The following is a 27,987-nucleotide window of genomic DNA, read 5'->3' on the forward strand; positions in this document are numbered from 1 at the left end:
GAACACAATACACTGTTTATGCTTTGCTGTTGACAAACAATTACTAGTACTTCTGAGCAATGTGTATAGCTTATTCATTTTGGCTTTACATTTACTGAGAGGTTAGCTCCCGGATACCTCTGTAGGCTACATCAGAGAAGAGTGAAATTACACTATTCCCTGTTTACTTTTTTAAACCTTCTAGTTGGGTGCTTTACCTAACTTGTAGGGTCAAGTTAAACTAATTGGAACTTTTTAATAAACAGATAGCTATGATACTGGAATTAAATTGTCCATGTTCCTATCTGTATATACTGTTTCTTGTTTTTTTCAATGGTATTGATGCATTATATAATTTACATAGTGTAGAATATAGCTGAATATAAATGTCAGATTGTCAAATTTGCATTCCGTCATCTAGTACACAGAATCAAGAAACAAAACATAAAAAAAATAAAAATCTGTTTGTAAATTAATATCTGTTTTTATTGCACCTCATCATGCAGTAAGTATTGTAAAATGTACATTATTAACAGCATTTATTAGACAAAATGTTTTCAAAAAAACTGTTTCCTAGTACAATCAAACACGACCATCATTCTACACTGTGTGTACCCACATTCAACTAATAAATTAACATATTAAATTGTAATAGTTATGGAGTATAATTACTATTCTTCAACTAAAAAATAGATAACTTATAATATATTATGCAAAGATATTAAACATTTTTTACACCAATATTTATATAGATACTGTATATAACAAAAATGAATGGTAATGAAGTCTATCCTGTTTGGCTCAAATTCCGATATCAGGTTTGAGAAATATGACGAGAAAAAATTTTAGGAATATCGGGAACAATGTTTCTTATAAAAAATGGTCTCCAATTACCAGATTGAAATTTGGAACAGAAGCCGGGAAATATTTTTAAAAGGCCTTCACAAATTCTAATCAACCATCTCATAATATACTATACAACACATAAATAAATTCCTGTCATTTGATTGGACGATTTGGTGAATGATGAAAGGTTATATTTCAACGGATATAACCTTTCATCATTTACCTCATGGAATTATTTGTACTATTCCACTCATAAACATTCATTATTTATATAACATAAGATGCCAACAAACAGATAGGCATAAATGTGTTTACATCTTTTACTATATCCCCCAACTCCAACAAAATTGAAAAAAGAAAAAATGAAATGGCTGATAAGAAATGTAATTCTTCATCTGGCTAAGTTCACCTATCACACTTAAGTGAGATCCCTTTGTTTTTCACTTAAGTCAATAAATATTTAAGAATTACACTTGAGATGAAAATGTTTAGTATGTTTCCCATTTACACCAATTGTGATTGGTGAATATGGTCACTGAGATTTCTAAGCCCAAATTTGTCCATTTAGATGTGGCCTAAACAATCTGTATTGGATCAGTATCATCATTGGTACAATGAAACCCTAAAGCTCTGTCTACACTATCAAACTTTATGTGCTATGCCCATATATGGTAGTGATATGACATCATCATGTCCATATATGGGTACATCACATTTTTTTATGTGTTTAAGACTCTTATCCACTAGTAAACTAGTACTTCTATTGATTTACTGTAAATCATTAACACTATAATTCACAGGACACCTGTGAATTAGCATATGCATAATATATAGACACCTGCCAATATCATGTTTCTTGATTACAAGTTGTTCTGTGACTTCTCATGTTTAGCAACAATACGGCACACAAGTAAGAAAGTGATACGAAATAACAGAGGTGAAAGGATTATCACTGCAAAATATAAAAAAGGAAAATGATTTAGTGTGCAATAAAGAGAGTGAAATGCTACAAACAACTACAAACAAAAAATGCAATCGACATGAAATGATTGTGTGCTTAAAGACCAATTTACACAAACGAGCGGTAACGGTAAGCGGAAAACCACGTAGCTTGTCCCATGTAGAATCTGTATCTATCCTGAGCAGAAACCGCCCGTCGGCTCCATGTTGTGTGTAAATGGTCATAAGGAATAACATAGATTCTATATTTTTTATTACCATTACCGCTCGTCTGTGTAAATTGCCCTTAATACTCTACATAAATCTGAAAGATAAGAATTATATACTACAATAGATACCATGCTACTAGACACAAACTTCTAACACAAGCTGTGATACTGAATAGCATAGGCATGATGTATTATATCATAGGCCTACATTCATAAACAAATTGCAGATATACAGTGAGGTGCTATGCAGTACTTCCAAGCTGTCCAGTTATATTTCATTGAGCAGTTTTCTACATTAGAATATTTTGAGTGGCGCATGATGCCAACATATCACCTTTGTGGTAAATGATGCAATAATATGTTTGATAGATAAATTTGGAAATTAATTTGACGACGTATGTACTATTAAGCTCTGTCTACACTATCAAATTAGTTTGACAAAAAAAGTGTGATATGCCCAAATATATTAGTGATATACCCAAATATGGTAGCGATATGACATCATCATATATATCACATTTTTTTGTCACATAAAGTTTGATAGTGTAGGCAGAACTTTATGTTGGATGAACGGCAAGACTGAACTACTGTATTACAACATGGGTTATTGCCACCAGCATACCTATAAATATTATTTGCATAATTATGAATTTGAATATAGTAATGTGTATCATCTTCATAATTCTGACCACATGTTGTTATGAAGGGCATAGAAACACAAAATATAAAAAACAAAACAAACTTAAAACACAAAACAAACTAAAAAAAACAAATAGCTCTTTGAAACATAAATCACTATGGTACGTTGGTATATTCTCCACTTTGATTTAGCTACACACAACAGAGCGAAGAGATACAGTACACTTGATAGAGTGGGACTATCAAACAGAAAAGTTGGTACAATTAAACAAAAAGAAAAAACAGATGACAGAAAAAACATGTGTAAATTATAGTTGAAAATATAGGCCTGTTTCTAGAGCAAACAAACAATTAATGATGAATTATCGAGAGTCGTTAATTGTTAGTATGGTTTTTAGTTTCATTATTCCTTGCTGAAAATAAAAGCAAAAAGAAATAAATAAAATATTAAAAGCTCGGATTAACAGCAATGTTGTTAGCTGTGCCTTATTATTATTATTGCAATTAGCAAAAATATATATTAAGCTATATCAAAACAAAAAAAGTGCCCAAATATGGTGGTGATATGACATCATCATGTCCATATATGGGCACATCACATTTTTTTGGTCACATAAAATTTGATAGTGTAGACAGAGCTTTACTGTATAAATACATAGTTGATGCAATGAGATTCCATATCAAATTTGGATCAGCATTATTGCTAACAAATTACTATAAATTACTCAACAGGTATAGAAAATATCAAACAGAATATTTATAATTTTCAACGCAGTTCGATATAAAGATTTGTTAGCATATTGGTGAAATAGAGTTAAGTTACCTACTGTACTGTTTGCCTATTATAATTTGATTGTTCAAATTACAGACGGCCTGAATATCACCACAATAAATAAGCACTGTGATTTAAAATGTGCTTCATTGACACAATGTATATAGGCATACCGTTTTTAAAATTTGTATACCGTATTTTTCTAGTTTTATGTGAATCGCTCTGATAGTTTAAACTTTTAAATCTCTTCTTTTGTAACTTCAATCACTTATATGTTTATTGATTGCAATAAAGCTTAAATGAAATATCATTTTTCAATGTAGTTACATACCCGCCTGGCCAGCCCCTTTTTTCATGAACAGTATTAAACAGAGTATTTCTTTAAACATAAACAATTTTATAAAAATTTGCATTGTTCATGTAACATACTGTTTTAAAATATAAAATAATAATCATAAAAATGTTTTACAATTATAAGGTTAGTAGTACATTATATTAATTCTGCGAGCAAATCTTTGTGTATACGCATGTAACAAATGCCTTGGAAATACAAATGCATCATTCAGTCTCGTCTGGTTGTTGTGTGACATCAACCAAACTACAATATGTTAGTAGCACATTAAGTTAATAATTATACAAAATAAATGATATGTTATCATAGTGCAAAATGAAAGAAATCTTACCTTCAAATAAGGTTTCAATGTTAGTGTAATTAAACAGAAAAAAATAACAAAACAATTAGACAGTATAACAGTGACATAATGCATAGATAAAATCCACGTTGTTTACATTGTATAAAGCTCTGTCCACACTATCAAAAAAAGTGTGATGTGCCCATATATGGTAGTGATATGCACAAATATGGTGATATGTGATAGTGATATGACAGCATGATGTCCATATATGGGCACATCACATTTTGTTGTCAAGTTTGATAGTGTAGACAGAGCTTAAGACATGCATTCAGAACAAAGATGATTAGACAAAGAAACAAAGCTCAATTTATATTTTTAAGGGCTATCATATTTTATTTATATCAACCTAAAATATTGCAAATTTTAGTGCAGTATAAAAGTGTTTATAAATTCTATGATACAGCATCATATATGTATCACATGTGATGCCTGTATCATAATGTAGGCCATAACCCTAACCTAAAAGTTAAAGGTGTCACATGTGATAGGGTGTGAAACTGTATTACAGAATTTGCCTATGACACTGGACACACACTGTAATACCATATGTAGTGATACAGTACAGAGAATTGGGCGCAGTATCTAAACAGTATTATTGTACCAAAATAATATTGATTTATGGCTAAGCCTAACAAAAAGAGTAGTGTAAATATTTATTAAAATAATTAACATAATTTCTTCCAACTTGTAATTATTCATAAATACGACAGTTATATTGGTGGTCCGTTTATCAAGGTGTTAATTTAGTAACATCATTCATTAAAACCACATGTTGAATTCATTTTGCACATTTATAAAAAACTTCGAAATTTGGTGGAAGAAAATATATAATTGGATTGAATGAATGAATGAAATTGCTTTTATTATTTTATGATGATATTAACAGTATTTTAGGTATAAAATTACTAAAACATAATTTGATATTTTTTTGTATTGTTTAATAAATGAATAAAAAAATTAATCGTTGGGTAATAAAAATAGAATTCAGTTTCGGTCCAAATTAAACACCACACAACGCTATACATAATAGTACGACATGCCCTTAGGGTGCTAATGCCCTTAGTACACTAAAGGGAAATATCTAGAGGGTGGGGTATAAGGAGTATGTTTTGATTGTGATTATTTAGGGGTTGTGTACTAAACTGCATTAACATCTAGGGTTAGACGCCTGTGCTACTATTATGTATAGCGTTGTGTGGCATGTGTTGGAAACCTTCTGTTTATCTACAACAGAATATAAATATAAAATATTTGAACATAACTTAAACATTATAGAAGGATATATATAAACTATTTATGATTGTAATTTAACTATGCATGTTTTATGTATAGATAGATTTATAATTTAGTATCGTAAGTTTGTTGATTAAGTTGCAAACTGATTGAATATGATCCTGAGTTGTGTCCTAAGTCCGCACGGTGGTGTACTTCATTCTATAGAGGGTAAAGCAAAGAAAAAGGGTACATGGTAACTATGACAACATGCAAACAAAAACAATACATTAGATGATTATTCAAACAAACAAAAAATTAAGGAAAAAATTTCAAAAACATGTTATAAAAATACAAGCTAGAAAAATGTTAGGCAAAGTTGCACAACTGCAAGCATAAAAATATAATGAAAATTGGATGAAATAAAACAGTAATTATAGATATATAAAAGTAAAACACTCTGTAATGGCCACCATGATACTGTAACAAATGTTACTCTGTTAACAAATGTTACTCTGTTAAAAAATTCAATGCAGAAAATTAAAAAGATATGTGCAGTAAAGGTAGTGTAAAAATATCACATGTGAATTTGGAAAATTACAACATGCAACAGCACACCATTCAACAAATTAATATTGCTTAATTATAGCTTGGGAACAAAATTATGAATAAAATAAAGTTTTTCCATAAAGATATGAATTGTTTTTCATAGAAGTGGTCTCAGCGATGGTATAAAAATGAAAAAAAGTCATAGCAGGGACATCATTATCATAGTAGTGAAGTAGTAGAGTGAACCGTATTGTAAGGTATTGCTTGGTAAGGGGTGGGGAAAGGAGGGGTGGGGAGAGGAGGGGTGTTGAGATGAGGGTATGGAGAGGAGGGGTGGGGAGAGGAGGGGTGGGGAGAGACTTATTATGAAAATTTACGGACGTTTACGGAAGTCTAGAAATCTATAAATTGTTGTCACACTTGTTAGTTACAGTATGCCTATGTATTACCAAATAATAACTAGATATGATAAATACACTACTAATTACTTACAATATCTAAATAATTGGTAAAAAAAACATTAACATCTAAATATTAATATATCAGTTTTTATATAATACAATATATAAACAATTATATTGCTAACAATAACAACAATAATAGTCTTAATTATAATGATAATTATATTAAAATGGTACTGTGTAGATTTAAAAGGTATTAAGATGCGGTCTGCAAACTATTTCAGTTGGTAATATTGTCGTATTGAAGAGAATGTATAGCTATGTGTATATATACTGTCTACAGCCTATGCACATGTTGATATAAATCAATAAATTGGCACAAATGAAAGTCTGTATCTGCAAATAGGATATAGTGTACAGACAACTCTATCGAAACCAGCTCCTCTTCAATAGTTCCTTACTATCCAAAATTATTTCTAAAAACTAAACTTTTTCTGGAATCTGATTTACTAAGGCGTCTCCATAACCAAAAATTGACCAATAATTAACTGATACATATTAACCGATATTTAAACTGCCTGTGGAAACAGGACCACTAGAGAAAAATTAACCGATAATTATCTCATTCAAATCAGATAATTATCAGATAATTGCCATCAATTTTAACCTTTGACCTGAAGGACAAATTGTTGCGTTGTGATCGGGCATCTGGTTGTTAGGTAATGACTGATCATGCGCACTTTATTGTTATAAAAATTAACCGATAATTTAGTTTTGGCTGCGGAAACACGGCCTAAGTTCACCGTATCATTGTAAGTGTCTAAGTAAATAAATTAATGAATATATTATTTAATATAATTAATGAATACACGATGCAATGTTTATCCGATGGCGTAACTTTTAATTTAGGTGGAAAATACTAAATATGAATATTACAAAATACAGCATGGACCTTTAATTTATAGGTCCATGAATAAAGTATTGCACAGAAGAGGTAAGCAACTCTGAAAAGCTATTGCTACTACAAGCATGATTGCTTGAAAACTGGTGGGAACTTAATCATTAAACATGGGGTTAGTAAACCCATTATTACAAATACTCCTTCATCTAAAGGCCAACTCAGACAGCGTCTTACGACAAGGCCTGACAAAATGTATGCGTTGAATCCAGACGAGACGAGTCATCTTGAGTTAACGTCGGGTGTAGTTTTTAGGTCGTTGCGAGAATAGTAAACATGTTTCTCCTCGTCGGGCTGACCTCGTCGTACGACACTGTTTGAGTTGGCCATTATGCAACACTGTAACATCTGAACACTTTTCTCACATACCAAAACAATCAATTGCAATTTATGATTTACTAAAACCATAGCAATATTTATCAATTGAAATGCCCCATTTCAAAGTGGTATGTTCCGTCAAAACTCATTAAAAATTGTGTTAATTCACGAATTAAACATGTAACCAAAGCTTGTCACTAGTCTTTTATCAGTTTTAAGGATGGGATACCTTGGTCTTGTTTCTACACCTCACTGATTTTGTATTTTGTTCTATCTATGAGGACCTTTTTACCTACCGATGTGGTTGCTGCAATGGTGTTGGAACTCTGAGATTGTGATTGCTCAACTTCTTCTTGAGAAAGTTGTTTACTAAAAAAAAAGTGAAAAATAACAAAAGTAAGGTTTTGTCTACTACCTGTATATGTAAATTTTATGACAGTCATAAATGTAAAGCTCTGTCAAACTATAATAAAAAAGTGTGATGGGCTCAAATATGATAGTGATATGCCAAAATATGGTAGTGATATGACCAGTGGCGTAACGCAGATGCCTGAGGCCTCTGGTTTAGGAACCCTAAGTGGCCCTCCAACGCAGGAAGCCTCGGGAGTTTTTAGCTTTTTCGACATATTTTAATGCCTGTTTTTTCCTCTTGGGCTCCCATAAGCTTCGGGCCCGTGGATTTAGCCAGTAAGAACTCATAGCCGTTACGCCACTGGATATGACATCATCCATATATGGGCACATCACATTTTTGTCACATGAAGTTTGATAGTGTAGACAGAGCTAATGGTAAATAAAGAACTTTACAATACATGTTATACTTACTTAGACGTATCAGCTGTGGTCTCATTACTGCTTTGTTCAGGCTCTACTTCTTTTAACCGAATCTCTTCACTGTCCACTACTTCTTTACTCTCTTGCTTTACTTCTACAGTTGAGTCATCGTCTATTACATCTTCAAACATTGGAGGTCTGTTTGGTACTAGGTCTGGTTGAGTTTTCGGTCTTGCTCCTATTCAAATAATTTCCAAAAATGCAATCAAGTTAACTGTTTATTTATTAGTATATAAAAAATGAAAATGGATATTATGTCACACACACATATTCTTTTGGTATGCCAGTAAAAATATGTTTCGCATGGCAACGAAATATTGGGGGCGCTGTCCAAAATATGACTGCGGTAAATTTGAATGAAGCGCAGGGTGCGTGTTGCTTGGCTGTCTAGGCCTAGCATAACATCAAAGTGACTGCTATTTATCAAAATTGAGTCAATCGACCAGACATTTTTAGTCAATTACTTTCAATATATATTATCTATTATATTATAATCATAATTCATCATCATGCTTACCTGTCGGAATTGTGGGGTCTGAAAGACCTACAGCTGATTTGTACGACAGTGGCCTTTCTTGATTGGTTGTCTGCGGGTCCATTATTTCTGAGGGTGCTGTTTTTGATCGAGGTCGGTTTATTGAAGATGAACTGTGAAAGCTAGTCTGTCCTTTCCTCTTCGATGGTGAATGTTTTAATGCTATAGAAAAATATTTATAAAATCATTCAATAAATGAAATACAAAAGCTAAAAGATATGAATTCATAGCATTAAATATATTAAAACAGAAAATTTGCAATGTGAATATAAAATGTAAAGTGAGTAAAGCTTTTTCTACACTATCAAACTAGTTTGACAAAAAAAGTGTGATGTGCCCAAGTATGGTAGTGATATGCTTAAATATGGTAGTGATATGACATCATCATGTCCATATATGGCCACATCACATTTTTTCACATCAAGTTTGATAGTGTAGACAGAGCTTTATGGAACAAATAGGAGAGACCCAGATTTAAAAAGGCTTAGCTAGAGGATTATAATTCCAATATAAAAAATATTTAAAACAATTGAATTGCAGATTAAAAAACACTTTTCAAGGTTATTATAATAAAATAAAGTAAATTAAATAAATTTAAAATCTACTGTGTCTATAGAGAGTGGTACACACCACTTCCTATATTTACAACAATGCGAAATCCATTTTGTGTCAAGCATGCATTTAATGGCAATAATTTTCTCAGTGGGTTTATGCATGCAAGTATTTAAAATTAACTAAAATGAATTCTTTTTAAACTTGGGCATGCATACGAATTTCAAGTGCCAGGCAGTAGTTTGAGAGTGTTCAGTACTTGTGGATAGGCTGTCTGTTCAGGGACAAATAGATAACAAATTAAAAAGGTGCAGGAGGATAGATTGATTTATTTAAACATTTGACTATAAGGTTCTATTTAAACAGTTGACTTTAAGATGTCTCTAAATTGCAGAATAGTGATTTAATGTGAATTTGGCCAAACACAACAATAACAGAAATAAAATTACCATCCATCACAACTGAGACGATAGCTTCAGCTGTGAGGGCAGCGCAGCATGATCAAACAAACAAACACACAAAGCATGATGCATGTTTAGGATTGACAAAAATAAAGTGATTTTGCACAAAAAAAAAAGAAACAATCCACAAATTATTACCAAACAACAAAAATAAGCCATTCAATATACAGTAGAACACCTATTAAGTATTAGGTAAGTAGGTCACAATGTCATATATTGCACCCCTTAAAGGCCAATTTACACAGATGAGCGGTAACCGCAAGTGGAAAACCAAGTAGCTTGTCCCATGTACAGTCTGTATCCTCTATCCTTAGCAGAAACTGCCGGTCTGCTCCGCGTTGTATGTAAATGTACATAAGGAATAACATAGATTCTATATTTTCATTACTGTGTTACCGCTTGTCTTTGTGAATAATTTAGGTATAGGTAGTAGGTCACAATGTCATGTCCCCTCGTTCTTCCCCTTAACAGAGGTGCCAACCTGGAAAGGGGTGTCCCAACATAGGGGTTCTACTATACTCATTCATTCATCTTTTATTTCGGAAAAAAAAAAATTCTCCATAGCCATATACTATTACTATTACCTGCATAATGATAACATATTTTTATCTGTACATGCACAAACCTTATGGACTATTATATAAAGAATAGATAAAGGAACAGACTAGCATATGAGCTTGGAATTAATAACATACATTTTCTGACATTTCTTTGATACACTTATTTTGGTAACAGTGTACTTCAAACTTAAAGTTTCGCCTAATATTAAAGTATAATTTTCACATGCTATTCCAATCAAAGCACTATTAGTATTAGGGCCAATTTACACAGATGATCGGTAACGGTAATAAAAATATAGAATCTATGTTATTCCTTATGACCATTTACACACAACGCGGCCCGTCCGCTCAGGATAATACAGAATCCATGTGGAATGAGCTACCTAGTTTGCCGCTTGCCGTTACTGCTTGTCTGTGTTAATTGGCCCTTATGCTCATATAATCAGTGACAACCGCAGCACAGATTTTTACAAAAAATGCAAAATAATAAATTAACCACAAACACGCGTCATCTATGTCATTTCCTACTAACTACTCTACATACAAATTAACCTCTGTTTAATTGAGGAAAATTAATACTTAGTTTTATATTGCTAAATCTAAAGAGTGACAATATTTAGTCTTCAAATACAAAATCTTTTTTAATCTGCTATTAAAGATGTATTGTCTCCCTGAAAAAATTAATTTTTTCCTGAATATTTTAATGTCACATAATAGTTATCCACTTTAAAAAAAAAATTGAATCATCATTTTTCATGTTTTTTGGGGACAATACATCTTTAATACTTGGGTTATTTATATTTTATACTGAACAGTAGAAACAGGCCCATACATACACTCTATCTTGCCTACAGATTAAAGGATACAATGACTATAGACAAAACAAGCCTATTTCCTGTCTGTCATTTCTAATCTGGATATTCATCGATCAAACGCTTAAATAATCGACGATACTTTGTTTTACCATAAATAATGAAAGCTGATCAATCTAAGTTTGGCATTTCCAATCCTAAGATCTATTCGGCAAAGCTTATTGAAGTCTGAAGCCAAATACTTTGCATACAACACATTGACTAAATTAAACTTTATTCATTCTTTTTTTTCCTTCATACACCACCATTTATTAGGCCAAAAAAAAAAGTTTACTGTGTTGGCCACGTTTTGGGAAAATCCCAAAAATGGGTAGGTCAAGTTTTTTTCCCCCCCCAGACCAAAAATGTGTTTCGGGCAAAAAAAATAAACAATGTACACAAATGATGCAAAAACACCATATTCAAAAACACTTTTCATGTTTTCTTTTCATAGCACCCTAGCCTCACGCTAGCTATAAATATTGTTTCGGCAAAGTTTTTAAATAAACGTAGGCCTGGGCTGCTAGCCTAGCTAAACCACTTTTAAAGCCAAAAACGATCGAAATAAAAACTATTTCCGTGTTATATGCTATATTACGCGAGATTACATATAATTTCAGATGAAAAATACTGTGTTTTACATATTCATCATTTCTCCAATGGTATTAAAAAAAACAAATTTGACACTAACCTGGCATTTTCTTAAAAACCCTATCAAACAAAAATTCTTGAAATCTTTTTGCATAAAAACTTGGTCGATGTACCGACACGGTGTCACCGTCATGCACCATTGCTTTCCACGTATGCTCTAACTTCTTTTTTAATCTACAAAATAATTTTTTAAATACTTTAATAGAACTCTTCTTTACATACGACTTTTAAATTTCAACATTGAAATCTTTGGTTGAATATAATTGAACTTTGAACTCTTCTTTACATACGACTTTTAAAGTTCAAAATTGAACTCTTTGGTTGAATATAATTGAACTTTGAACTCTTCTTTACGTATGACTTTTAAAGTTCAACATTGAACTCTTTGGTTGAATATAATTGAACTTTGAACTCTTCTTGACATATGACCTTTCACACTTACTTGTAACACTGCAGAATGTCTATAATTCCTAAAAATATTAATAATCGGTCACCCTTCATATTCTTTGCTGGAATTCCACCCAAGCTACAAAATAGAATTATAACATTTTATGGATCATTGTGTCATCACTAACAATTGAAAATGTGTTTACATGTTTGTTTGTTATTATTCATTTATACTGGGCGACCTCTTTAGTCAAAGACTGGTCTCCCAGAGGGCCCAGTTATGATCAGTGGCTGTACTAGTAACCCCCTACTTGTCTCGAAAAGATGTACTAGGTTTTTTTAAAGTGCACATGAGCTATATGTGTACACTGGTGGACCTACTCTTTATAGTCCTATCCGTAAAGACTCGTTCTACCACCAGAACCATGGAGAGAGTGAGCCTCGAACCCTTGCTGATTTTATGGCTACGTAATTACGGTTCCGCTGTCTTAACCGCTCAGCCACTCACTCACCATGTATATAAAAAAGGAAGGTTAAAAAGAATTTATCCCCATAAAGTATTCACAATTGTTAGATCTTAACTTACGATTCTTCCTCTTCCGCTTGATGACCGACTGGTCCCTCGGCTTGGATAGCTTCCCTCGTTGTTGAGAACGCAGCTACCCTTGGCTTGTTATTCATCGAACGTGTCCTCTGTAAACCTGATGTATTCTTAGGTTCTGGCGGTAGGTCGTTCACTGCAGTTAATTCAGAATTTCTTCTGGTAGACTGAGGAGATTTCTTGCTGGCCGATGTAGTACTAGTTTCTGATGCTTCAACCTTAAAAAACAAGAAAATATATAATTATAATATTATAGATCCAAAGGCAAATTACAGAAAAAAAAATGACAATGCTGTGGGTAACAGTGAATGGATCTTAATAGAGATACAAAATAAAATAAGCAAAAAGCTAAATCAAAACAATAAAGTAAAACAGCCAGAAAATTAGCAGAGCTTCAGGCAACACTAGTCAGTGCAAGTGAGAGTACTCGGACACAATTGAGAATATGAAGCAGACAAGCGCTGTCTTATTGGACTGGTATAAAAGAAATAAAAACAACAAAAAAACCTTATCATTTTTAGTCTATTGAACTGAATTGAACCATTTAAAATTTGATAAGCCTACCTTTTCTTTTTCTGCTTGATCTAAATTATGTATTGCTAACAACAAACTATAGTCCATAATTTTGAAACTTTCCAGTACCTATTAAAGAGAACAAAATAATTTATTTGAAAAACATGGAAAAGAAAAATATTTCAACAAGGACAGAATTGCTAAATGTGTGTAAAACTACGAGCTGTGCTGGGCCATGTAAAGAATATAAATAGTGAACAATTTATATTCCTTGTTTTTCTATGCAGTCTGTGGGAACTGCCTCATAAACTTTGACCTCCGGGGGCTAGAGCCCAATAGACGCAAGTCCAAAGGATTAGAGTAATCCATGACACATGACTGTTAATACACATTTCTTTAAAACAGTTGTTCTAGTATTATTATAAAAAAAATATATATTCAAAACCATTCTGATGCAGAAAAACCAGTGGATTATTCGTAAACATACAACATTTTACATTTGCTGCATTTCTGTACTGCATTACGTATGTCCTAATGCCACCAGACAACAGTATACATTATACATGTGTGTGTACTGGTATATGAATCTTAAATTCATTAATGCATATATTTATAATCCATAGTGACTGAAATGCATATGTTTATAATTTTCTGAATTTCAGATACATTAATACTTTACTGAAAATAAGCTTTGCTATGCCTTATTTAAGAGAAAACATTTGTAAGACCTCCCTATCGCTAACCCAAATTGAACACGTACCCGACAATCTCGAACCATTGTTTTATGCAATGCATTGTACGTAGAACTGTCTAGTAATAAACCATCAGGGTTCTCAACAACAAAATCCAAGTCCTTTAGCGTTGGTCTCTTTTTGGCCCTCTCCTGTTTCGAGGCTTTTCTCTTGTACGTTGACCCTTTAAGGTCATATGTCTCGTGCATTTTCAATTGAGATGGTAATAAGTTATTCATGACGACCAAGCGGATATTCTTTCCTCCGCACTGGTAACAGTAAAGTCCATAAAATTTCGGCAATAACGTTCGAGGGTTTTGATAAATATTCTGTGAGAACAAGAAATAATAATAATAATGTTTTGTTTGTTATGTTTCTGTAATAATAACAAAATACATTGATATTTACATAGTGTAATCAACCAAATATCAATATTTGTGTGGGCAGTCAAAAACCATGACAAACAAATTATGTTATTGTTATAGCACCAGTGCTTCAAATATACATGACATATTCTAAACCTCTGTCTACACTTTATGTGAAAAAAAAATACATCTTTAAGAAAATATACTTTAAAGTAAAACAGAACACGTACCATGTAATAGCCTGGAAGCAACTTCTGTAAGAATTCAACTTCTTTATGTTGAATAGTCTTAATAATGAACTCGTCATCATTTGATAGATAAAATAGACTACCGCTCGCACCTGGATTGCTTAACTCCCTTAAACCTTGGTTGCACATTGAAAGCTGGAAAAACAAAAAATACAGTCAGTTATAACATACACAGATAAACTGCTTAATTCCCTAAACTCTGTCTACAATATCAAACTAGTTTGGCAAAAAACAGTGATGTACCCAAATATGGTAGTGATATGCACAAATATGGTAGTGATATGATATCATCATGTCCATATATGGACACATCATATTTTGTTGTCACATAAAGTTTAATAGTGTGGACAGAGCTTTAAATTGTTGTGGTAAATAAAAAAGGCTACCACATAAATATTATTACCTTTGATCAAAAACATACTAATCTGCATCTGCGATTTGTTGGTTATTGGTACATTTGAATAATATACAAATATTCTTTGCTTTGAGAGTGCATGTTTACAACTATGGGCAGCCAAAGGTGCCTGAAATAGAGCTAATATTACTACTCAAAAACACACTAAATCTGCATCTGAAACTGTTTGTTGGTTGGTGCATGGAGAAATAAGTTATTTCTCCATGGTTGGTGCTACATTGAATAATATACAAATATTCTTTGCTTTGAGAGTGAAAAAATTGTGTATGGTTAAAACTATGGGCAGCCAAAGGTGCCTGTAATAGTAGATCTACTACTAAGAAATGACATCATTTATTGGTAAAAAGTAAATACTTCCAAGTCTAAATTTCAAAATAATCTAAATTTAGTTTCATACATAAAATGTACCAAAAGTTGTTATTTGGTTAACCTAAAGAGGACAAGTATCATGCCTGATAATATCTAATATCTTGAATCTAGTCATGGAGAAATATTTACAGTCATAAAGTAAAGCCAATATATCTACTGTACTGTGGCTTTGTTAATAATGAGATTAGTGTTCCCTTTGGCTTGATATCTAAATGACCATGGAAGAATTATTGCTATTATGGTCAAAGATATTAAATCTAACATTCTTTTTCCTTAAGATAAGAACATAATTAAGATTGTTTTGAAGCATATTAAAGCTTAGGAGATTAGATTATTATTATACCTCCCCTGAAACAGATCCTAAATTGGTTCAAAATTCTGGAAAAGTGTATTGTTTGAGACAATATATTACATAAAACAAAATGGTATTGTAGCTAAAAAACACAACAAATGTAAAAAAAAAAATGTTTATTATCATGTTTGACATGAGTAAAGATTTATGATTGATGTCACATGATAAATGTTATGAGTACAACACGATGTTGAAAAGATTTCATTTGTCTTATAAATCATTATAAAATGGTATATTAAGATCCTCCAACGGTAAATTACAGAAAAACAAACAATATGGGTATTCTAAAACTGACTGAATTTTAAACAAAAACATAACAGCCATATGAAAATGCAAACCATTAAAAAACATTTTTCCTTCATCAAAGTGTTAATGAGAATAAAGGAATTAATTCATCAAATGGCTGTTTTCTTTGTAACATTAAAAATGTGTTCATCAAATCTGAGAAAAACATAATTATTCAATTGTACAGTTCAACCCTTCTTTTGGGACATATACCTATTAAAGGGGACATACCTATTAAAGGGGACATACCTATTAAGGGAACATACCAATTAAGGAGACACTCTTATTAAGGGGACACTCCTATTAAGGGGACATACCTATTAAGGGGACATACCTATTAAGGGGACACACCTAATAAGGGGACACACCTATTAAGGGGACACACCTATTAAGGGAACACACCAATTAAGGAGACACTCTTATTAAGGGGACACACCAATTAGGGGGACACATATTAAGGGGACAGACCTATTACGGGGACAGATCTATTAAGGAGACACACCTATTAAGGGGACACACCTATTAAGGGGACACATATTAAGGGGACAGACCTATTACGAGGACAGACCTATTATGGGGACAGACCTATTACGAGGACAGACCTATTATGGGGACAGACCTATTATGGGGACAGACCTATTACGGGGACAGACCTATTAAGGGGACAGACCTATTACGGGGACAGACCTAAGGAAACAGACCTATTAAGGGGACACACATATTAAGGGGACACGCCTACAGGGAAATATTTTCACTACACTACAGTCAACGTCTATTAAAGCATGGAGGAAATATATATTTCCTCCATGATTAAAGGGACTCTTTGTTGGGTCCAGAAGGTATACCTTTTAATATAGGTTCTACTGTATTTGTCTGACATGATGACTACTTCACATTTTCGCTTACTAGCTGTACTAATTTATCTCACTTCAGTGTGAATGTTCTTTTATCATGTTCTTATACAAAAAAGTAAAGTGTAGTAGGATGATTAGAAAGAAGACTAGACTGATTGTAATGTATCAACACTGTGTACTGTGACAAGGTCACAACTAATGCATTCGAACTGATTGAATTATCATTCACGTCATCTTAAAGTCACTTGAAATGCATTTACAGTAAATTCATCAATACATGGATGTTTTATAAACATAATAGTGTACTCTTAAAATGTTCTTGGAATATTAAAGATGCACTGCGTCTTATGATAAATTAATTTAGTTTTTTTCTGTTAATTAGCACCAATATTCTTTTCAATTTGTAATATATGATAACTTAAAGATTTATTGTCCCCCTAAAATATACTTATACTCAAAAAATGTGTTGAATATGCCATTTTAATGTCATTGTAATAGTTGTTAACTTTGACCAAAAACTGGATCGAAAAAAAATGATTTACCTGAAAAAAATGTAATTTTAAAGCAAAACTTTAATCATCTGTCAGACAATGGTTTTTGGTTAAAAATTAACCGTTCGTTTGTCTTTTTACAGAAGTGAATAACTTTATTAAAACTGCAAAATAGACTATTTCTGATTTTCATTTTTCATGTTTTTTTGGGGAAAATACATCTTAATATGTTATAATCAAAATAAAATTAATTTAAATTTTGTTTTGTCATGTTTTACTGATGATAGTGACTGTATAAAATTAATAAATTCTTGTCCACTAGATATACATACAGTACGTTAGATTAAGTGCAAAAAAACTAAGTGCTTTTGCAAATTAAAATAAAATTCCAAAAAAAAATGATGGAATTAAATAAAAAAAACTCACTAGAAAGTCGTCTGGTTGAATACCGAATAATTCTCTGAAATGGCGGAATGCGATTGGTGCATACGCCTTAAAACGGAAGTCATTATAACGATGCGCTGCCGTCATGTTACTTCCTTCTCTGTTAAAATAAAAAAAAATATTATGTTAATTTTATTTCGGAAAAAATAATTGAAACAGTGAAACAATATAAATCAGAGATTAGAGAGATGTCTATGATGAAGATGATGGTAATAAATAATAATATTGATGTTCCAATTATATCAAGCAAAATGCAGGGCACCTCAAAGCGCTGAACAATCAACAACAAAAAAACTAAAGAAGAGAACAAAATTAATTATGAAATGAAAGTGCAAATTAAAAAGGTGGAATTTGAGGATTTATATGCGACGAGAAAAAATGTGATGGTGTAATAATAATGATGATGTTTTAGTGATATTAATGTAAAGATGTGATGGTGTAATAATGATGATGTTTTAGTGATAATAATGATGATGTTTTAGTGATATTAAAGATGATGTTTTATTGATAATGATGATTATGAAAAGGTATATACAATAAAAACTGTTGGCCAATCAAATCATCAATTTAAAAACAGGCTTGGTCAAATTTCAAAATTATATTCTTTTTTTTCTTCTTTCTTCAGCTTATTTTGTGTTTAATAATGACATTTATTTATTAACATTAACAATTTTGCAAATAGCTCAAAAGGAAACCATAGGCCAATGGTCCATCACAGAAGTGGGTACTTCTTGAAAACTAACTGGACCAAAATCTAAAATAAAAAATAGAGGGCGCTATAGAAAATTCACTCATGCATGTAATTTCTATTAAGAATTGTAATGCGCAATAAAAAAACAACCAATCCTAGATTTGATCACAATTTGGATAGATGTGACTTGGGCAACAACATTTTTTAAAGCCTACTTGTCAACTGGTTTAACCAAAAAGTTAACATTGATTTACCTAATTATAATGCTGATTAAAACCAATTAATAATGATGATGCTAATTAATTAAAACTCACCGTGGGAAAAATACGCTTTCTACAACCGTGAAATCCTGTAGGAGTACATCACGTTCAGGTTTTGCAGACAGACCGCCTACAGAATGCCCTAGCCCAAGTTGAATCGCAGACATTAGAGCGGAAGATGTAGTCTTGAATTAAAACAAAAAACATAACACATTACCCAATGCATACTGACAATTTGATATTATAATCCTTTATTGCCTTTTATTACAATCATTTTAAAATAGTCATGTCGTCAACAGTAGATGATTTCAATAAATAATGTGAGATTTAGACACACTATGACAACATCAGCATTCTTATACTGTATTCAGAAATATTTGCATAAGTTAACGGCATTTCACTTGTAATTTCTTTTGACGAGAATCAAAGCAATTGTTTTGCATTGACACAAATAAAAATGAGGACATGGGAATTTTCTTAGAGTCTGTGAAGATTATGCAGATTCTATAATCTACATAGTATTCACACATGATCAATTGAATAACATTATTTCTTTCTACATACAATTTACAGGCACTGAAATAAAGTTATACTGTTATGTTATATATTATATAATATTCTCACTTGCACTGATGAAGGGCTAGTGTTGCCCAAAAGCTCCGCTAATTTTTCTGGCTGTTTTACTTTATCGTTTTTATTTAGCTTTTTGCTTATTTTATTTTGTATCTCCATTGAGGAGATCCAGCCACTGATACCCACAGCATTGTCAATGTCATTTTTCCAGTGCTTGTTTTATTTTGTATCACTATTGAGATCCAGCCACTGATATCCACAGGATTGTTATTTTTTCAGTGCTTGTTTTATTTTGTATCACTATTGAGATCCAGCCACTGATACCCACAGCATTGTCATTTTGTATCTCCATTGAGATCCAGCCACTGATACCCACAGCATTGTTATTTTTTTCAGTAATTTTGTCTTTGGATTTATATAATATTCTAGAAATTAACGTAACAAATGTGAAACTAATAATAGTAAAAAACTGACATTGTGAGAGTATAAATGATTCATTTATAAATATTTATTTTTGTAAATGCAAAGGCAAATTATACTGTTATTATTAATTCTAAATGGGTAACAATAGGGAGGTTTCGCAACCTTACGAATACGATAACGAAAACGGATACGTCATACATTTGTGAAATTTTTGAGCTGATCCCCATTTCATATTCGTAAAGCGTATTCGTGTTGACGAATATCACCAGTCATATTCGTAACTACAAAACGAGTATAGTTTTTGATCTATTTTGCACATTTTGCATTTGAATTAGGAATGATTCATGATTATAATATAATTATAGATTTATTGAAAGTAATTTACTAAAGTAATTTACTAAAATGCCAGGTCAATTTAGATAAATAGCAGTTTTTAAAGTCCTCACTCGCTTTGATTTTACGCTAGGCCTAGGCAGCCAAGCACCAAGCAACACGTACCTGCGCTTCGCTCAAATTTACCGCAGTCATATTTTGGACGCGCCTCAATATTTCGTTGCCATGCGAAACTGATTTTTTTATGGCTTACGAAAACGAATACGTGTGCGTGACGTATCCGTTTTCGTTATCGTATTCGTAAGATTGCGAAACCTCTCTATTGGCTGGATCTCAATGCAGATACAAATAAATTAATAAGGACTTAAGCTAAATCAAAACAATAAATTAAAACAGAAGAAAGAATATTCAAATTTTGTGAATTTGGAGTAATTTGCACGCAACATTATTCATGTTAAAAATAAAAGCTGAAGCACTGCTCATTTTCTGCGACGGAGTGACCGGTCTGAGGGTCAAAGTTAAACTGTGGTCATTCCTAATTGCCTTCTTAGACTATTTATTTTTTTAATTTATTTTATTGCTAATAAAGAAATGCTACAAAAATAGAATAATTCTGTTTCATGTGCCTGTCTTTTTAAATTCCCTTGCCTATTTACAGTATAAAACGTCAGTCAATTTTACTGCAATTGGTTTTTTCAAAACTCATATTTTAACCTATATTTCTAACAGTATATTGTGGTGTGTGCATTTTTAGCCTAAATTATTTTTAAGATTAAAAGGAGTCATTTTTAAAATTGACAATACTTCACTGGAGGACTCGCAAATGGAATCGTCAAACTATGAATGTACCATAAAATATATTTATTAATTTATTCCCGACAGATGTTCAGTCAGTTCAACAGGTTGAAAAAGTGCCAACAATATATAGAATACTAATTCAACAAATCGCAAATTAAATTAAAAATTCACAGCATTGAATTACTCCATATGATATTATATGTACTATAATTCCATACATGCTCAATTACCACTTGTCTTAGGGCTATGTACATACTGTTCATGTCATTAAATACGCAAAAATGTATAAACAACAAGCCAGAGAAAGAATTAGGACTTTGAATTCACTGGATATTTTATATGCTATTTTACAGGCCATTATCACATTTACAGTAAAACCCCTATTAAGGGGACACCATTGCCGTAACAGCTATGAGCGCTCACTTGCTCTCAGGGGCCCCAGGGCTCAAGGGGCCCAAGGGGCCCAAGAGAATGAGCAGTCCATTGCAAGCGTTGGAAGGCCCCTTAGGAATGCTAAACCAGGGGCCTTTGCCTTGTACGTTACACTGGGGCCCGGGTAACAAATTTTTATAGGGATGTCTCATGAATAGGCGTTGGCATATAGTAGTACTAAACAGTAATTACCTTTATTCATTTCACAGGAAAAAGCCTGTTTAATAGGGATGTCCCCTGAATGGAGATGTCTCTATCCTACTGTAAATTATAATTACATAATATCTAATACTATATATTTGATTCAAATACTTGAATATAGTCCTACCAATCGGTTTTTTATACCATTGACCTTAATAACATACAAACAAATACTCAAATATAGTCCCACCAATCGGTTTTTGATACTATAGACCATAAACTTAACATACCTTTTTGTATGTAACTTCTCCCATCTCGTCCACCCGTCTGTGACCAATCTTCTTCTCCTTTTGGGTGCCATCTCTGGTTATGCCGGCACTCTATATAAAAAAACACAGTTATTGAACATTGATAATCTAAATATTGCTAGTACATTGAAAGCCACTAAAAATGTTATTATTGTATGAAGACTAAAGCCTTGTCTACACTATCAAACTTCATGCGCCAAACCTTATATGGACATGATGATGTCATATCACTACCATATTTGACCACATCACACTTTTTTTGTAAGACGTAAGGTGTGAATCTAATGTATAATAACTGATAGTTATTGTTAAAATTGGCTGTACTGTACTTATAAATAATCACTATTCTATATCTATTATTATCATTGTTGTAAATAAAAACTGTAAATAATCAGTACATATTTTATAATTAATATTGTTTTTGTGTAAATGATGGTTAGTTCTGTACTACAGTACACGCAATTATGGTTATTATTATTATGACTAAAAAATTATATAATAATGAGCACTTTCCTTCTGATTTCAACCACACATACAGTAACTCACCTAAACGTCACAACTATAATATAAGAATCTATTTTTAAATACAATTCTATTATTGTGTATGTTTTTTTGACCCACTAAAAACTGTTGAAGTCTCCAAGCATTTTAAAGAGTTGCTTTCAGATTTGAACTATACCATTAAAGCCCCAGTGGTCTAATGGTAAGTCTACATACCAAGCAGAAGATACCTGGTTCAATTTCCAAAAAAGCATATCAGAATTTTTTAAATTCCAGGGTAATTCCCATTTCAAATTAATATATTTGTTTCAGGTTTCACAAATTTCCTTTCGCTTTAAATATGGCTAGTCCTGTACAAATTAATCATTTGACCAATACAGGAAATATACTGACTAAATAAACATAACATCCTATTGCGCTCAACCAACATGTTTTGATTCGTCATATGCTCACTTTGTATGTATGTTTAAAGGCCCATTTACACTAGGACGACAACGAATAGATAAATATGCATTTTTCGTACATAAAACAAAAGAAATCTAAACAAATTTTCATCATAGAACTATAAGATAACCATATATGCTGCCTTTAATGACAATTACATTTTCACACGTCAAATCAAATGACGTCATGATCAGTAAGAGCAATAATATCATGGCAATACAACAATGTTATTGTTTTTATTGATCTTGATGTCATTTGATTGGGTTTAAAAAAATATTATTTTTATCAATGACAGCATAAATGATTTTTCTATAGTTCTAAAACGAAAACTTTTCCAATTTTTTTTGTTTTATGTAAGAAAAATGTATGTTTATCTATTTATCGTCGATCGTTAACGTCCTAGTGTAAATGGGCCTTTAAAAAATGATGTAGTGTTACTGTACTTTTCTATGTCACAAGTGTTTATTTACAAATTGTATCTCATATTATTTTTTATATCTTATTAACTGATAGGCTTTGACCTTTTTTGCACATTTTCTCTGTAATTGTACTGTACTTGTCTGTGTTATATATTATTTATTTTTATTTACCTATAAAAAATGTTTTTGTTTATAGGGTCATCTCGTGACAAACTATTTATAAAAAAAAATGTTTGTTTGTTTATAGACAAAATATTGTACTTCTTGACATGACCCTGACTATATATTATATTAAACAAACTGTAATATTGAATCAGTCGAAACATATGTTGATGGACACTAACTTAACACATTAAAAAAAATCTAGTATCATTTAGTTTTAGTGTCAGTTCATTTTGGTGTATAGGCCTTGGTTATCCTAAAGTCAAATAAAATGATAATTTATTTGTATAAAGCTCTGTCTACACTATCAAACTAGTTCATTCATTCATCAGTGGAAAATTACTTCCATTTATTGACAAAAAAATATGTGATGTGCCCAAATATGGTATTAATATGCCCAAATATGGTAGTGATATGACATCATCATGTCCATATATGGGCAAATCACATTTTTTGTCACATAAAGTTTGATAGACAGAGCGATACATTTTTGTTCTTCGCTCCACCACAAAACACTGCAGTGCAAGCCTCAAAATGTTATCAAATTAATATTTTGATATTCTAAGTCAATGTTTTATTTACAGTATATAATATTATAAAGTACCATACAGCAGTATTTATCATTTTTTATGTAATTCTCATTATGTGAAACAAATTATGAGAGCTTATGAGGCAATTATAATCAAAATGTAATAAAAGTTGATGCAAGAGTATGTGTGTGACAATTATGTAATGTTTCGTACTACACACTGTATAAAAACAACATGGTATACTTTACTATTATTGATGTAATGATAAAGAGCTATTCACAATTTAATTTCATAAGTTTCTGGACAATTTTGTTATATATAATATAAAACATATCCTCAAAATGCAACCTAAAGCGTCTACATTATCCAACTAGTTTGGTAAAAAAAAAGTGTGATATGCCCAAATTTGGTAGCGATATGACATTATCGTGTCCATATAGGGGGACATCACATTTTTTTGTAATATAAAGTTTGAAAGTGTAGACAGAGCTTAAAACTCAATACCGGAATGTCCTTATCGTCAAAATCATGGTAGAATATCATTCATTGTATTCTGCATTTTAATTTTGCTTTTCGTTTATTATTTCTATATAATTAAAAAATATTCTTATAACCAGTGTTACTAATAATAATAGTAGTATTATATTATTAAGTGATTTATTTCAAATAATCCCCCCTCACAAACATAACAATGCAACATCAAATCCGTTTAAAAGTCAAACTTAATTTTAAAGCTAGACTGGTCTTAGGGACATTCTCAAATAAAAACAACACTTGAGAGGGAAAATGAGACTTTTTTGAAGATTTCAATTCTTGCCGTTGATTTGAATCATGTACTCAGACGCAGATTTAGGCGGGGCTAAACATGCTTTAGCTACCCCCTAAAATTTAATAGCCATGTCTTTTTAAAATAAAATAATGGCTATTTTTCTGCAATCCGACGAATTATTTTGATCATTTATGGAATATTTAGCCCTCCCCAACCCCCTAATCTATAATGCTGGATCTACCCCTGGTACTAACCAGCCGGTTATGACGACTTTCTGTTGGTATGGAGAAGTGAAATGAATAAATCAAAATAAATAAATTTCTGTGGGATATACATGTGACTTTTTGCAGCATGAACGGAAAGGTCATTCCATACGCTACATTTAACATTGTAACGTCTATGTTTTTGTTTCAATTTCAATGGAATAGGTCATCATTAGCCAAGTAAGCCAGAAAATAATGAATTATATTCTTAAGTGTTGACATAAAATGACACTATGATCAGTTGAATTAACCATCAGTAGTAACATTCTACACATTATTGAAAACATGGTATTATAAACAACCTATCCATCAACATGTCATTCCACGTTGTTACTCCCACAGAATTGTCAAACAATGTTCATCTTGCACATTGTGTAAAGTAGTTGTGTTTACACTATCAAACTAGTTTGACAAAAAAAGTGTGATGTGCACAAATATGGTAGTGATATGATCAAATATGGTAGTGATATGACATCATCATGTTCATATATGGGCACATAACAGTTTTTTTGTCACATAAAGTTTGATAGTTCAGACAGAGCTTTAAAAATGGTCAAACTATCTTTAAAATGAGAGGTACATGAGCTTGATGTACTGTATGAATAACTGCTTAATCAAAATGGTTATATAATTATAATTTGAATGTTTTACAGTTAATTATATAATTTAAAATATTGTATTTATATAATGTACTTGTACTTGCATGTTTTTTAATGTTAAATTGTCTTCTGAACTTTATTGTTTTTACAAATATTGACATTGTTTGTAATAATTTTATTTGTTGGAAAAGTGAAATAAATATTATTAACTACTTAAAGAAAAACAGAATGCAATGCATGATAAAATATCTCTCACTCTCTCCCTCCAATACATCAAAAAGCTCAACAGTTCCTCATAGAACTTCATACTGTAAGTTGTGTACCACAAACATTATATAGGTATGATAAAATATCCTTGTGCAATATTTATTAGATGGCTGTGATTGACTTTCTTGATTGGGGAAAAAAGTCGGTGAATAGTTTCTGAGGTGAACATTTATCAGCTTTGAACAAATAGGGCAAGAAAATTAATTATTATTAATTAAAAATAATTAATAAAATTAATTTCTTCATGGTTTCCTTTTAAGAAGGTTTTGGAGAAACACACAGTAGTGAACACTGTACATAAATAAAAATACTTACCTCAGACGACAAGGATTTACTCTTCAATTTTGCAACTGATCATAAAACGAAAAAATGAAAGTTAGACACAATAAACCCAAACAAATCATCATGAATATTAATACAGAATGGGAATGGAAATTGGCTATAGAATAAACATCTTATAATTTCATACATTTAGTCTCAAAATGCACCTTCTTCAGTAGCTAGGCTAGTTTACAATACAACTATGAACTGGGCAAGATTTGTTTGATAACAAATAGTTCCCAATTTTATTTTAGGCCCTACCTCCCAATTTTATTTTAGGCCCTACTGTACCTCCCAACTTTATTTTAGGCCCTTCCTCCCAATTTTATTTTAGGTCCTACCTCCCAATTTTATTTTAGGTCCTACCTCTCAATTTTATTTTAGGCCCAACCTCCCAATTTTATTTTAAGCCCTACCTCCCAATTTTAATTTAGGCCTACATCCCAATTTTATTTTAGGCCTACCTCCTGCTGCTGATGATTGATTTCCAGTGGTTGCAGTGGCCATCGTGAACTATATTACTGAGTGGTCTACTCTGCAGTCAGCTGGCACGAAATACACCTGTGTAGACTAAAGAAAACGTGAAAATAATAGACCTAGACCCAACAGTTATTTTAATATATGTTGTGAACTTTATTCAATCAATGGTAATATTTTTTTTTTTCAATAAAATGTATACAGTGATTATTTACAGTAATGTTATAAAATAATAAATATAGAATAGTGATTATTAAAGGACACATTTTAACAGCGTATTAGGGATGTACATATGATTTCAGAACCATCGCGAGATTAAGGATATCGCTGCACGCGCTCGCCGTACTGCCGTCACCGTAAATTGCTGTGACGTCACAGGTTCATCGCAAAATTTGAGTTTTCTGGCAAAGTCTGGCAAATCGCGAACATTTCTAGTAAACACACTTTGTAAATAAATCGTAAAAAATATAAATGTTGATTTCTTTTGCTTATCTGGACTGATTAAGTAGATTTTGCGATGCACCTGTGACGTCACAGCAATTTACGGCGAGCGCGTGCTGCGATATCCTCAATTTCACGATTGTTCTGAAGTCATATGTACCTCCCTAATACGTTGTAAAAATATGGTCCTCAGTCAAGTTGTCTTTTAATAAGTACTAGGCCTACATACAGTACAGCCAATCAATTCAATGAAAAAATAACACTGTAATACTATTGAAAAAAAAAATAGAAGTTGAAAAATAAAATACAATGTTTCATTAGAGGTCTACAATAAATCAACGTAAAAGATGAATACATATAATATTGTAAGTATCAAAAGTAGTATACTAGCCTCTAGGCCTAGCTAGGGTCTCGGTTAAGGACAATGCACCGGTACTGCGGCCGACAATGTCGAGAAGACGCTGCCAGCACCCGGCTTAAAAACACAATCAGCCTTCTTGGCGGCTAGGCCTACGAATTATCCACAAATTTGTAACACAGTGTTTACAATCAATTAACTAAACCCATTCTTACCAGTTAAACGCAATGAAGTTGTCAAATGTAAGTTTACAAACAAGTAAATATCAAAGTAATATCATAAAAATGACATTTTTATTATAAAATAATGGGTGTTTCTCTTCTTTTTCGTCAATCACTTTTGATCCGGAACTTATTCTTATGGTAAAAAATAATCATAAACATGTATATTTGCGCCCTCTATAGTTTATAGACAGCAACATTAAACAAGATCCATGCGAG

The 27,987-nt window shown here is 31.8% G+C and overlaps 1 protein-coding gene across 2 annotated transcripts; it reads right to left on the reverse strand.

The window, feature by feature from the left end:
* Positions 1-204: 204 nt before the first annotated feature.
* LOC144848301 (phosphatidylinositol 4-phosphate 5-kinase type-1 alpha-like) lies at positions 205-27,902 on the reverse strand. Of its 2 annotated transcripts, XR_013613843.1 has the most exons (17): positions 27,763-27,902; positions 26,736-26,841; positions 26,266-26,300; positions 21,979-22,068; positions 19,043-19,173; positions 18,020-18,137; positions 14,810-14,962; positions 14,244-14,543; positions 13,535-13,612; positions 12,956-13,188; positions 12,425-12,508; positions 12,023-12,156; positions 8,890-9,069; positions 8,364-8,550; positions 7,835-7,907; positions 4,089-5,534; positions 205-1,777 (listed from the first exon to the last, which is right to left on the reverse strand). XR_013613843.1 is itself a non-coding variant. In XM_078705023.1 (16 exons), the coding sequence occupies exons 2-16, from the start codon at positions 26,776-26,778 to the stop codon at positions 1,775-1,777; spliced, it is 1,842 nt and encodes a 613-aa protein (XP_078561149.1). In that variant the 5' UTR covers positions 26,779-26,841; positions 27,763-27,902; the 3' UTR covers positions 211-1,774. The 2 variants fall into 2 exon arrangements, 1 of the variants encoding a protein (XP_078561149.1); XM_078705023.1 differs by lacking the exon at positions 4,089-5,534 and having other exon boundaries at positions 211-1,777.
* Between the last annotated feature and the right edge of the window lie 85 nt (positions 27,903-27,987).

Source organism: Antedon bifida, chromosome 1 (genome assembly GCF_963402885.1).
Source record: "Antedon bifida chromosome 1, ecAntBifi1.1, whole genome shotgun sequence".
NCBI classification, from domain to species: domain Eukaryota; kingdom Metazoa; phylum Echinodermata; class Crinoidea; order Comatulida; family Antedonidae; genus Antedon; species Antedon bifida.